General features: G+C 39.4%; 1 protein-coding gene across 1 annotated transcript; it reads left to right on the forward strand.

Annotated features, from left to right (window-relative positions):
- Positions 1-572: 572 nt before the first annotated feature.
- hsd11b2 (hydroxysteroid (11-beta) dehydrogenase 2) lies at positions 573-12,860 on the forward strand. The gene is made up of 5 exons (XM_028443109.1): positions 573-831; positions 7,832-8,044; positions 9,722-9,907; positions 10,928-11,065; positions 12,178-12,860. Exons 1-5 carry the CDS (start codon positions 573-575, stop codon positions 12,576-12,578), a joined length of 1,197 nt encoding a protein of 398 aa, XP_028298910.1. The 3' UTR covers positions 12,579-12,860.
- Positions 12,861-14,235: the final 1,375 nt, after the last annotated feature.

Here is a 14,235-nt window from a genome sequence, read left to right on the forward strand (position 1 = left end):
CATTGAGCTACTTTTTACTTGTACTTGAGTATTTTATGTATGACTTACTTGTACTTGTACTTGAGTACAATTTCAATCAAGTAGCAGTACTTCTATATTTGAGTAGGATATATCAGTACTATTTATACCTCTGCACAATTATATGTGTGTTCTAAGCTTTTGGGGACACAAACTTTGAGAGTTTGAGTTAAGATTGGGTAAATCTGAAATGGACGAAGGAGATAGAATTAATTAAATCAGATTTAGGATCACACACACATCAATGCTGTGTGTGTGTGTTTCAGATTAGATGTACTGCAGCCTGAAGTCCCTCCTCCTTTGGCTCCTCTATATATTCAGAGGGATAGTTGGAGCAAAGCAGCAGGACGAGCTCTGCAGTGGCTGCTCAATCTCTGACACACTCACTCACTCACTCACACACACACACACACACACTCACACACTCACACACACACTGTGTGAGGGGGGAGTGTGTTCAGGGCAAACTAAGAGACCTCCACTGATTGAAGGGCCTGAAGCAGCACGTCTGAAACCAGGTGACACCAGGTGACCCCTGCTGCGTCTTTGTGGAGATGATGGACAAATCTGCTGTGTCCATCTGGATGTATGCTGGCATGCTGGCCATGTTTGTGGGCGGGGCCATGAAGTGGCACCTGAGTGGGTCTCTGGGTCTGCTTCCATGGCTGGGGGCCTCCATGCTCCTGGAGCGTCTTTGGACACTTCCGGCCATTCTTCTTCTGCTGGTCATTGCTGCCACATTTTTCCTCACGGCTCGTATCAGATCGTCACCTGAAGCCCTGAGCGCCTGTGGGAAGGCGGTATTCATCACAGGTGAGGCTCCTCCCACTCCCACAGGTGTGTTTGTGTGCTCAGTTTAATATTATCCAAACCAACTACAGGGTTCAGGGTCAGGATCCTCCTCTCTGTTTATGTTACTCTTTGCTGTGTGGGAATAAAGAAGTTAATGAACGATAGGTGGCTGCATGATAGGACAGAAATGTGGAGGTGTTCTCTTTCACAATAAAAGCCACAGTGAGTGAGCGCGTGTTTGCTCATGATGATTATTTGTATATAGATTCTATTTTTTCTAGGGCTGGGCGATATATTGATACTCAAGACGTATTGAGTTTTCTACTTTGGCAATATAGAAAATTATAATATACTTATATTTATAGATTATTTTGTATCAAAAATACTTGTTTTAGGAGTCACTGCTTTCACTACTTCTCAGACCAGCATGAAAAGCAGTAGATGGATTTCTAAATTCATCCTAACCCAGCCCTTTCCCTCACTCACACATGCTGTCCCTTAGTGGAGAGAAGGCCAAAAATGTCACATATTGTACAAGTGTAGTATTTTGCATCAGCAAATTTAACCCAAAAATTTCTTTCTGGTAAGATGTAATTTGAATTCAAATTAACAAGATTTATATTGTATATCGCCATTTTGAGGAAAGATATCAAGATGTTAATTTTGGTCCATATTGCCCAGCCCTATGTTCTCCTCGTAGCATATCCTTACACTGTCATTATTATGACATTAAACCTGTCATTAGCATGAATAAGGCGTCATAAAGGCTGTTATTAAGTGTAGTTTGTTACCCTAACCTCACTAGGTCCCTTCACCTAACCCAAAAATTGCCAACATAGCTCTAAATGTGTCACATATTAGTGAACAACACTTAATCACAGCCTTCATGACACCTTATTTATGCTAATGATTAATATTGACAGCATAATGTCAGCCTTATGTTAAGTGATACCGTGAAGTAAAATGTGAATTGCCAATGGCATGGATGATCAGCATGTGATTGGTCCTGTGAATGAATGCAAACTTTATCCCTCAGAGTCACACATGCGCTCACTCTCACATGTGAAGGTGTAGCCAACATGGGACTGCGGGTCAGTGGTGTACCACAGAGATTCAGTATTTGACACATGAAATTACAGCAGAGCATAAAGACCGCACACATGGAGCTACAAACATTCACAACACGTCATCAACAACAGTGTGGGTTCCCAAAGACTAAGATAATTAGCTCCTAACGCTGTGTTCACAACATTAAAAATAACTACTTGGATTTCAATAGTGTGTTCACCTCATTTACCCTTTCAGCTTCCAGTGAAATCATGAGGATCCACTTGTTTTTATTACTTGATGTTTGTGTGTCAGCACAAATCTAAATCTTATCTTATTACCAGTGCAACACCAACTCCTCCTTTATATATTTCTGATGTTTTGGCTGTTCAAGAATCTGAAACTTTACATTTAAATGTAAGGATTCCCCAATCCCAATCCAATATTGATAATGGATATTGGTCTGATCTGATAAAAAAATATTTGTATTAGCCTGCATCTAAAACCTCTGATAATATATAGTTTTTATTGGATATATTGAGGTTATTCTTTTTATCTATTTTTTAATCATAGAATATTCTTATGTTTGAGGTTAAAATGAATGTATCCCTTTGGTTAATAACAAATGGGTCATTGTTCAAAAACCTAGTGTTGCTGACTATTGTTCTCTGTTTGAGTAGAAAAACTCGATTAAGCCTTTTCTATCAGTTCACACTACAAAATATGAAACAAAAGTATGAACGATTCGTGCTGAAATCACATCGGATCGATATCGGTCAATAATCAAGGCTGCAATATCAGTTTCATATTGGAAGTGAAAAAATGGTATCGGGACATCCCTATTTAAATGTCTGTCAAAATAATAACAAATGAGTTGGAAAAATGATTGGGTTCTTACGTACTTTGTTTAGGAAGAACCTCAAGTGTCTTGAAAAATTGTGGTGTTGTTTTGTGAATTATTTCTTAGAAATGTTTCTACAAACCAGTGACTCTGGAGCCACGTGTGGCTCTTTGGCTCCTTTGATTTGGCTTCACTCTGCAGAGCCCTGCAACCTCATCCCATTTTTGACCAATAGTGGTGTCAATGGATTATTGTTGCTAAAAAAAAACCTCCATTACGGTGTTGATGGAGTAATACTCTGTTGTATATTGCAGTTAAAAACAAGCTAAACCTGCAATAAGAGCGCTTAGTAAAGTTTTGTCTTCCTCCTAAATGAGTCAACAATGAGGTCATGTGACACATCTGCATCCTGTCCAGGGTGTACCTCACCGTGCAAACCCTGCAACTAATTCACCCATTTACACTAACACCAACTGCAACAGTGCTGCCATATGCACCCAAAGAAGTAATCCTCCAGTGGGATTAACTCAGCTTTTAGTGTCAAAGAACACTTTAACACATGCTTAGCCTTGGAATCAAACCTACAACCTTTAGAAGAAGTCTCCTACATCCACACTTTAATTCTGAGCGGTTGTTTTTTGTTTCACAAAGCTTGTCAGTCCATTTCTCTAGACTAGAGTTAAAGGTTACTTGTTGTGCTCAGGGCTTTTTTTAAAATGGAGATCAAAACCCTGTTTATGTTTATTTTGTATTGTCAGTGAAACATACATATTTGAACTTTGTTAAAAAAAAGAAAAAAAAAAACACTTTACCATTACATATTCGGAGAGGCTGATGATCTGTGACAGTAAACATGAATTCAGATCCTCAAATGAAAAGTTGTTAGTTTCTCTATTTACTGCTTTAGATGAAGCTCTCTGTCAACACAAACTTTCGAGTGGCAAGTTGATCATCTTTTATTTATTGATCTTTGAGGCCTATGCTAGTCTGTCTTTATCTGAAAAAAACCCAACAACATTACTGTCATTAGTAGCTTTAATTTTGTCTAATTGAAGTTGATGTCATTTGCTAACTTTTCCATATCACCAGTTTGTAGAAATAAAGCTAGGAAAAAAAAGATACGAACACTGATAAAAAGGTGTTAATATGCTTATGTTTTGTATGCACCCATCTATCCTTTTAACTTTGTACTAGAATGCAGGACAGGAATATGTTTCTTTTTCACTTTATAGATTGGATAAACCAAGGTCACTTTAAAACAGCATCACATCTCAGTAGCTTCAGCATCTGGATTAAAGCTTGTAATCTCGAAAACATTCTGACCGTCCAGCAGATGTTACACACCTTCGTCAGGAACCATCAGCAAAGCTGTCATGATGACCTCCTGCCCCACTTCCTGCTTCAACAGCAGTGCGTCCTTATCAGAGAGTCAAACTCTGGTTGAAGTCAGTGCAGCGTCCGCAGGGCGAGGTCTCTTTCTCTTTCTCCCTCTACTATAGAGCTTACCTGCTCCACCTGCTCCATGTTGGCTCACTTTCAATTTAGGCGTGGTCTGGATTGAAAGGAGATGTAATCAGCAGGAAACCAAACTGGGTCACAAAAACACAGGAAAACGGAGCAGCAATATCCTGCTGGGAATAAAAAGTCAGTTTTACTCAAGCTGCTCCACCCTGATTTCCATGGGATAATTGTAACTACCTTCATCAGATCCAAAGGACTCATGGTGTCTGACCTGGGCGATGTTCTTCCCGTTCTGTAGATGCTTTCTGGGATTTTAAGACACTCTTATTTGAACAAATTCATATATTTCAAATACCTCTCCGAACATTTGAGTTTGTGGGGGTTAAGAAAGTCAGTCCAGCTCTTGTGAATTAGTTCTGAGAGTCTAAGAACAGTTTGTTTTATCTGTGACGGCCCACAGACCTTCACATTCTGTACCTAGTGCCTACACATTAATGCTTCATATGCTGAAGTCCTGTGTCGGTCAGGGTAAACAGCAGGAATTTATCTGAGTTTGGATTATAGTCTGGCCTCCAATCTGTACCCCAAAGAGCAGCTTAAGAGCAGGACCAGACCTCCATCTGCATCTTGCTGCTAATTGGCTTTGCTGAAGCTACTGGAGCTCAGTCTGGGGTCAACTTGCCAATCAAGGGTTAGCTGGTGAAAAAGGACTAAGTAAAGCTCTTATAACACTCAACTAATTACTTCACGCAGAGGCCAAGAATAAAATCTGAAGATTTACAGACACGAATCCAGGTTTGAAAGACTGAGACTGATTCTGAGCTTGGGATAAGGACGGGGAACCAGTTGACAATAAGGTTTAAAGCCTATGTTGATTCTGGAAGTAAATACGACCTGTGGTGGTAAGCACTAAAGCCTCGGTTGGTGGTTAGCTTTTCTGTGTAGAGTTTGCATGTTCCTCCCACAATAAAAGAGCATGTTTTCTGGGTTAATTAGTAGATGAAGTTACCCGTGGGAGTGAATAATTGTGTGAATGGTTAGTTCTTGCTCTGTGCCCTATAGACATACTGGAAAACTCTGCAGACTTCAGAATAAACCCTGTGGTTTGTTGGAAAAGAACAATCAAGATAAAACTCCAAATCTTTCTCATATTTTTGCGAGTGGTTTCACATTTGAGCAGAAGTTTCCTGCTGTTAATTTAAATTCACCTTTGTTCTTTGTTTTAAATTATTCCTTGACTCACAGACTGGACTAGAGTGTTGAACCTTCCTACATCCACCCGCTTTGACTGAACAAAATTCCTCAAAGTTCAGAAACTTTCGGGCCCAAATCAAGGTAATAGTGGTCTGAAAACAACCACTTTAATCCTGAGCAGGTGAGATCCCAAAGAAATAGGTTGCTGAGACCATCGTAGTTCATTTTTATGAATGTTATCATATCATGGTCAGCTTTGGAACATGTACAGCACCACTTTACAATTTAAACCTGGTTCTTTCCCTTTAAACATTACCCGTCTGCGGTAAAGTCTTGCTCCAAGTCTCCTTCTTTCCCCTAACTTGGACTGTCCATCATTCCTACTGTCTATTACCACTGCAGAAAGTTCATACATGTTCGTATCAACCTACAGGATTTACTCTTATTTAGTGCATTTCCAATGAGTACGGGCGACAAACACCGACATTGTGGTTAAAACCAGTATTCACAGTGGGACAGTACTGCTGCTGTTTGTGTGCCAGTATTGATGGTGTTAATAATCCGTTGGTCCTTGAACTTTGAGGTGGAAGTGAAACTTTTTGCATTGGTCAAGAGTATTGACGAAGTTGCTGACTTAACATCCCAAATACAACTGAGTGGTCTTCTCTCATTTCCTGTGTCAAATAATGAACTCATCTTATCAGTAAATATGTTCTCCTGAAGTTTTATAAATGTAAATATAAAACTAATTACTAATTTAGGCGCTTGTGCTACTTCATTGTATCAGTAAGAATTATTTGGTGAAGGTTTTTAGTTTCTTTTCTCAGTCTTGACTCCGTCTTTTCCCTCCCTAGCTCATATATTTAGTTACATTCTCCCCTCTCCTGCAGTCTTTGTGCTATTTTTACAACCTTAACATTTCATTCTCTCGCTATCTCGTCCATCATCTCTCCTCCTCCTCCCCTCCTGCCTTAAGTAAACACACTGATGAGTTTACGTTTCCCTGATCTCGACCGCTTTGAAGGTTTCTGATTGCTGTTTTTGTAACAACTCGTTCAATGCTAATGGTTGTTTAACTGTTATATAGCACTTTGATCACATGACCACACATGTTCACGTACCGGAACATGCAGATGGATAACATAGATCCCACTCAAAGAACACTATTGATTAGACATTTAAACTCGCTATGACGAAGGCGATAAACCACATGTGCTGGTTGTTTTGATTCTCTATCTGAAGGTTTGATCAAAATCAACTATGAATCTATGTTGTGTGACCTATTAGATTTGTGGTTTCAAAAGAGTTGCCACTGGGGTTATTTCCTCTTTTCAGAATAAAAGCATCTGATAAAGATTTAAAGAGAGCAACAATCAATGTTTATGAGATCTTTACTCTTTATTTGAGTGTCAGAGCTCCACCTCCATAGGTAACCAAAGTTCAGAGTGTAAATCTGCCTGTTAGAGCTCCTCCTGCTGTCAGCTCTGATTCCACGAGCTGGAGCAGATGGTGAGGCCTCCACCCTCGGACAGATGTGTGACCTGCCTTCATCTCCCAGTGGTGCTGCTCCTCCTCCTCCCCCTCCCCATCCATTGCTCTCCTGTTTATTTCTCCATCTGAGGGGCCCTGTTACATAAGCGTTCACCCTCTCTACCACCTCCTGCTCCTCATGCAGACCCCGGCCATTCCCACAGAACGTAGTCCTACGTAGAATACACGAGTAGACTCTGACATCAAAACATCTACTCACTTTCACAATAAAATATGTGATGTTGATTGGTAGAATATGACAAAATTAGTTTCTCAGTTTCTTCAGTGATTTGCACCCATCGAAGCACAAGAACAAAATGATTATTAATTGTCAACATCACTATTTTCTTTTTAAGGCCAATTTCTGGGCAAATTTACTCCAGGCTTACGATTTGTTTTCATAAGATTCTCTGAAAGCAAAAAATTTCAATTTAAGGCCAAAATGTCAAGAATACATGAATTAAATAACTTAAACTGTTGCTCCTTACAGAAGATCTCAAGACGTGGACTCAAAAGGGAGTCGAGGATCTGTTTTCATCGTATTAAATTTATCAAATTAGTTCATTTGAATGGAATTTATTTCATTTTAATGTAATAGTCTTTAATATGTCAGAGGTAGAATTCCCACAAAGATTTTGTACATTTATGTATTTTTTCAGTATTCACTCTTGGATAATAGATAAACAGCATGAAATAAATATGAAGTGGGCCCTTACGATAAAGAGAGAAATGCACACATGATTTGACAAAAATGCTAAGGAAGAATGTAGGAAAAAATAAGGACCATTGGAAAATAACATGCACGTGTAGTGTGTATACAGTTTATGGCTGAGGTTTGCATCCCCGCAGGGTTTCATGTCTCTGTGCAGATGAAAATGACTCAAACGACAATGAGAATCATGTTAATATCAGAACTGATGCTGAGTGCTTCCCTTGTGCTCTGTGCAGGCTGTGATTCTGGTTTTGGAAAAGCAACTGCAAAACACATGGATTCCCTTGGCTTTGAAGTCTTTGCCACGGTGTTGGATCTGAGAGGAGAAGGAGCGCGGGAGCTGCAGAGGAGCTGCTCTTCACGCCTCACTCTGCTCAGGGTGGACATCACACAGCCACAGGAAGTGCAGCAGGCTCTGCTGGACACAAAGGCCAAGCTGGGCCCACGAGGTAGGTAGTCCAGTTCCTGAATGGTCTTTGACCTACAACAAAGTCTGGTCTCTGTCTAATCCTGGACTAGTTGCTGGTTTGGTTGTAGTTGTTGATCTTAAATAGGTTGATGGGTCGCCTGCTCCAGTGTGGCCTCCTGTGTCCTCACTGTGATTCATCTGACTGTGTTGATCAGTTTGTTATCAGAACATAAAGATTTCTACAAACGTCATGAAAACAGAAACTTTGTTCCCCTGAAGTTGTTTCCCAAAATAGCCTAACCCCCCTCACCCCCACCCCCACCCCCAGATAGGATGTCAGTCTATCGCAGGGACTGAAAGGGACAAGTTTGAACAAGCAGGTTGTGAACCCACTATCTTTACACTAAAGGCAACAATGCTCATCAGTGACCGCTCCTGTGAGGCCCTGAGGATAATATGATGTCATAGGGCTGGACGATATGCCTGAAAAATGTATCACCTTGTAAGTTTTTCACATCAATCGATATCGATAATTATTGATCTGTTTTTTTTTTTTAACCTATTCAAAATAAGAACTACAGTAGAAGAAAAAAGGTCAAATAGAAATACTTAAAGAGGTCAACAAAACTATGGGGGGAAAAAACAAAAAAATAAACTGTTCAATGTGAAAATATAAAGATTAAATAAATTTTTCATCAAACAAAATGTAAAACGCATTTTGTAAATAGTAAATCAGTGCACACCTGAGGTAGAACTAACATCTGTGACATGAAATGAACACCAGTAATATGTCAGTACATGTTACATGTTGGCACGCCTTCAGCACTGACCATGGCGTTTGCTTAGGTCATCATTTCAGGTGGTGAAACATGAAACTACTTATGTACACCGCTACTATGGAGAGGCTCAAGCCGTTAATCTGCCTCCATCTCCCAGAATGCCTTGCGGGGGCTGTTGCTGGTTTTTTTTAAACGGAGTTCAATGAAATTATCGAATATTTTATCGTACAAATTTTCTATTAATATTGATTACATCTCTATCGCGATATATGTCATTATTGTTTTATCGCCCAGACCTATGATGTTAATTTGTTTCCTACTCACACTCTGAAATGATCTTTGTTCTTCCAAATCTTGAAAAACGAGAAATGTAAAGAAGTTGCGCGATTGTTAGTGTTGTTTTATTCTTGGTATAATTATCATACTTGTGTGCTTCATTGCAGAATGAACATTGTGACGTGCTGCATGCAGTATTTAAAATGATCTGCCGACATCTGAAATAGTGAAAATTAGGCTCTTTAACATTTTTTTGTATCTTCAAAATCAGGAAGATTCTAACCTTTGATCGCATTAGTCAGTTGTATGAGTTACGGTTATGAATGTTGCGAGTGAACATGTTATTCTGTGACTAGTTTCTGACAGAGTCGGTGGTTGTACTGACAAATGTCTGTTCTTCTAAAGTTTGTCGCAAGCATTTTTACAAGCAGGACTTTACCAACGATGAATGACACTTCTATACATGATCAGTCCAAACTCAAAAGGGAATTTTCTAATTATATATAAATGCAAGGTTAAAAACACTAAAGAAATACTAAAAACGGACTCAATATTACACAATGACACACAAGATGCAACGTATCTGCAGGTCGTGACAGTCCTTGTGACTGAGCATTGGCCTGAGAGGGTTTTGAGTCTAATGAACTCCGTGTGTGTTTCAGGTTTGTGGGGGCTGGTGAATAACGCAGGCATCTGTGTCAACTTCGGAGATGCTGAACTCTCTCTGATGTCCACCTTTCGTGGCTGCATGGAGGTGAACTTTTTCGGCACGTTGAGCGTCACAAGGAGCTTCCTGCCACTTCTACGACAATCCCGAGGACGCATCGTCACTGTCTCCAGCCCTGCTGGTAGGTGTGTGTGTGTGTGCGTGTGCTAGTTTGTGAACCTAAAAGTGTCCGTGCGCTGAAGATCTGAAAATGTGAAAGAATTCCCAATTTCTAAAACACTTTTCGTCATTGTTTCATCAAGTGACAATAACTAGACTATTACTAATTTAGAAAAAGACAAGCTAACAAAATCTATTTATATTTTCCTCGACTAATGAAAATGAAACTATATTTTTGTCACATGGGACGAAATCCAATTAGAACTTGTGATCATTTATTTATTTTATTTATTATTTTTATTTAAGTAGGGAAGGTACATATCAATGAACATTCAACAAATGTAAATATGTCAGATTATAGCCATAGGCTAATTTTAGTCATGTGGTCTTACGCATTGATCACATCTTTCTGTGTGTGCATTTACAAACATTAACACCATCCCATTACAGGATGATTTGTGAGAATGAAATATTTTAAAATTATTAAACTCTTATCCTGTATATTTTAGTCTTCTATATCTGTAATGTAATTAGTTGACTATATTATTAATGTTATTTAGTTAACTAACAATATGCTAAAAATAGTCCCGATAAAGAAAATTTCACTAAAACTATATTGTATTTTAGTCAAAAGACTGTATGGCTAAAACTAAATCAAAAAAGCTTGCGTGCGTAAATGTACTGCTCCTGACCAATGAGATTCTACGATGGTTCATGGCAGAATTGAAAGGAATATCAGAGGCCACAAAAAGAAGTATTTATTTGGTGTTCACAGTAGAGGCATCACTAATAAATAAAAAATAAAGTAATTCACATTTTACGGTTCACATACATGCATTTATTTTCATTCTTAGCCTTGATATGAACATATTTACACAGATGGACCTTATGGTTCACTAAAGGAACACATCTATACACTGCAGAATGCACATTCTCATGCTGCGTTCATTTTCTATTCATTTACAAACATCTCTCAGTTCCCATTTTGTGCGTGTGCAATGCTTTAGAAACAAGGCCTCTGATCTGTGTTGTATCTGATCAGGTGACCAACCCTTCCCCTGTTTGGCTGCATATGGATCCTCCAAAGCTGCTCTGAATCTTCTCACCGACACGCTAAGACATGAACTCCTGCCCTGGGGCGTCCATGTGTCCACCGTGCTGCCGTCCTCCTACAAGACAGGTTAGCTCAAGACAACAGAAGCCGCCACATTCACATGTTCACCTTACACACCTCCTTTAAAAAAATGACTTTTACCAAATTTTGCTCACATATGTACAAAGGATATAGATTAGTTGCTCCTGTCAACATTATATGATCTAATCTACAAACTCGAGCAAAAGAAAATCTATTTAGGCACATGTCAACAGGTATTGATTAACAGAAAAGAAGAGAACTGCAATAAAAGATGTTTTTGAGGCTGAAAAACAACCGTCTATGCCAACACAGCAGCTTTATCAAATGCTGTTTTTCTCTTTGTTGATGAAAACTTAGAAGATGTTTCAAGCAAAGAGTATACTGTGGCAATAGCTCATGCATGACCCCGAGGCCATGATCAGAGGGGCGGAGCCATGAAAATGGGTCGAATTATTGGTTTAAATTGTCTCATACGACAAAATGTGTTTAAAGTCTAAGTACACCCTCAGATTTTTGCTGATCTGCCACGAGGGAGACATTTTAAAAAATGCTTTGATTATGAGTGTTGCTCCTAGAGTAGTTAAGACACGCCCAGTCACAGCAGCCCCGCCCCAACAGCGCTGCATAGTTCCACATGAAGCTGTCAATCAATGCTCGTTGAAGACGGTGATGGAGGAAACCATTCTTCTTCTTCTTCTGTGTAGTTTTATGGTGGTTGGCAACCAAGGCAAGAAACCAGTCCCTCCGCCCATCTTTTATAGGAGGGGCGGGGCCAACAGTGACGTTAGTGACGTCACCGATCTAATCTCAGCCAATAGCAAAATTCCATTGCAATAGCAGGCATTCACCCATAGAGGGCAGTCACTCTGACTTTTTACAACTAAAAACTCTAAATTTAAATACTTTGACTAAAATGTGAAGACTGGGACTAGGATTAATAAACTACAAATGACTTCATACCTAATCATTAATGTATTCAGCAGAAAAAAGTGGTTTCAGCGTGTACTTACACTTTGCCATTATTATTAAAAAGTTATCAACTTTATTATTGGCGTTCACCCCTAACTCTGAACTTTGTGTCCTGGTAAATATATCTGAAGATGATAAATGGCATGGGTGATGAGGTTGTCATAGTAACCTCTTGTTGTTGGGACCAGGTCATTGCAGTAATCGCACATACTGGGAGCAGCAGCACAGGGATCTGCTTCAGAATCTACCCATGGATCTGCTGGAGGACTACGGCGAGGACTACGTCAACGAGACCAAGGACCTTTTCCACCGCTACTCTAGCCAGGCCAACCCAGACCTCAGCCCCGTGGTGGACGCCATCGTCCGGGCGCTGCTGGAACCGCAGCCCCGGGCGCGTTATTACGCCGGACCAGGCGTGGGACTCATGTACTTCATCCACAGCTACTGTCCGTTCAGCATCAGCAACCGCTTCCTGCAGAGACTGTTTGTGAGTAAGGCAGTGATGCCACGCGCTCTGAGGCAGTGCTCCAACTACGACCTGAACCTCAGCCTCCATAACAATAACAACAATGAGGAGAAGTTGAAGTAGCACTGAGGTCTACTCCTGTCCTGCCCCTCCCCCCCCCACGTCTGTCCTTAAGCCCCCTGAGAGGGGGCAGAGCCCAGTTTGAGCAGCGGTCCACTACATGCCTTGAGCTCATCATGTGCTTTAGTCACTATGAGGAGAAGCTACGTCACTGGCTGGACCAGTGACGTAGAGGAGTTTGTTGCTCCTCTCCAAACTGTAGAGGAGCAACTCTCCAAACTGTAATCTGATTACACAGAGGTGTAAAGAGTACTGATATATCCTACTCAAGTAGAAGTACTGTTACTTCATTGAAATTGTACTCAAGCACAAGTACAAGTCATACATAAAATACTCAAGTACAAGTAAAAAGTAGCTCAATTAAATAGTACTCAAAGTAAAAGTTACTAATTACTTTCACCCCCCACGTTTATTGTTTTAAATCTTGCCAAGGTTCCCGTGCATACAGTAAACATCTCATGTATAAACTTAAAAAGGAAGAGACCAAATCTTGCACATTTCAAACTTAATTCATTTTCCACAAAGAATTCTGTATAAAATAAAAGGTTTGTCAAAATCTACAATTCATACAATAAAATAACACCAGTTAATTCAATTCAAAAATGTAAAAAAAAAAAGAAAATTCTCAGGCTACAGGAAAAGCTACATTTATGAACTGTAGAACGATGCCATGCCAAATGTGCCACGTGGGTAACAATACACTAGGTAGAAGCCACACCCTGAACTAAAGAAAGTGGCTGAATGTCGATCAGAAATATAAGAACATATGGATTATGTTCAAACCATAAAAGAGAAATGCAAAAATAATCACAAAAAAATAATAATAATTTACTCAGTAACGGTTGGGTGTAGAAATGTAGTGATATGCTTTGCTTTTTTAAAATCATACAGAACAAGTACGAATTACTGATTTATAAATATACTCAAAAAAGTACAAGTACCCATAAAAGCAACTCAATTATAGTAACGTGAGTACTTGTAATCCATTACTTTCACCTTTGCTGACTACTGTCACTGGCGGTCAAAACAGTCTGCTGTCAGGTTATGTAATCAGATTACAGTTAGCTGTAAATGCAATCAGATTACAATTACTTGCTTCTTGTAACTACAATGTTTTTGTTTGTGAGCTTTGTTTTTGTTTATTCTGAAATAACCTACGAACACTTCCTGGGTTCAGTTAAATAGTGCTGATGGAAGTGTGTTTATATCTGAACCTCCACAATAAAAGCACCACAGCTTGACATATTTCGACTTGAAATGATCACGTAAAGAAAAAAAAAAGCCATATCAGCATTTTTTCAACAGAAAGCAAGATTTTATTCTTTTTCCTTACAAAAATGAACAGCATCTGTTTGTGTGTGAGTGTGTGCGGATGTGTGTGTCCAAATGTGTGCGTGTGTGTTTGGTAAACTGTGAATTGTGTATGAAACATGATATTTTTTGAAGGAATAAAGTCATTTTTTCAGACAATCACTTTATTCTGTGAGTGATCTGTGCTGCATTCAGGAACACTTTGGGAAAAGTCAAGAGAAAAGAAGAAAATGAAAGAAAAGTGAGTGTAAAGGGAGTTTTTATAGAGACTTTTATAATAGACTCAACCAAGAGTTTACCAGCCTCTATAAACTGTGCACATGTGTGGTCATGTATTTATTTACCTTTA

Source organism: Gouania willdenowi, chromosome 3 (assembly GCF_900634775.1).
Source record: "Gouania willdenowi chromosome 3, fGouWil2.1, whole genome shotgun sequence".
In the NCBI taxonomy this organism is placed as follows: Eukaryota; Metazoa; Chordata; class Actinopteri; order Blenniiformes; family Gobiesocidae; genus Gouania; species Gouania willdenowi.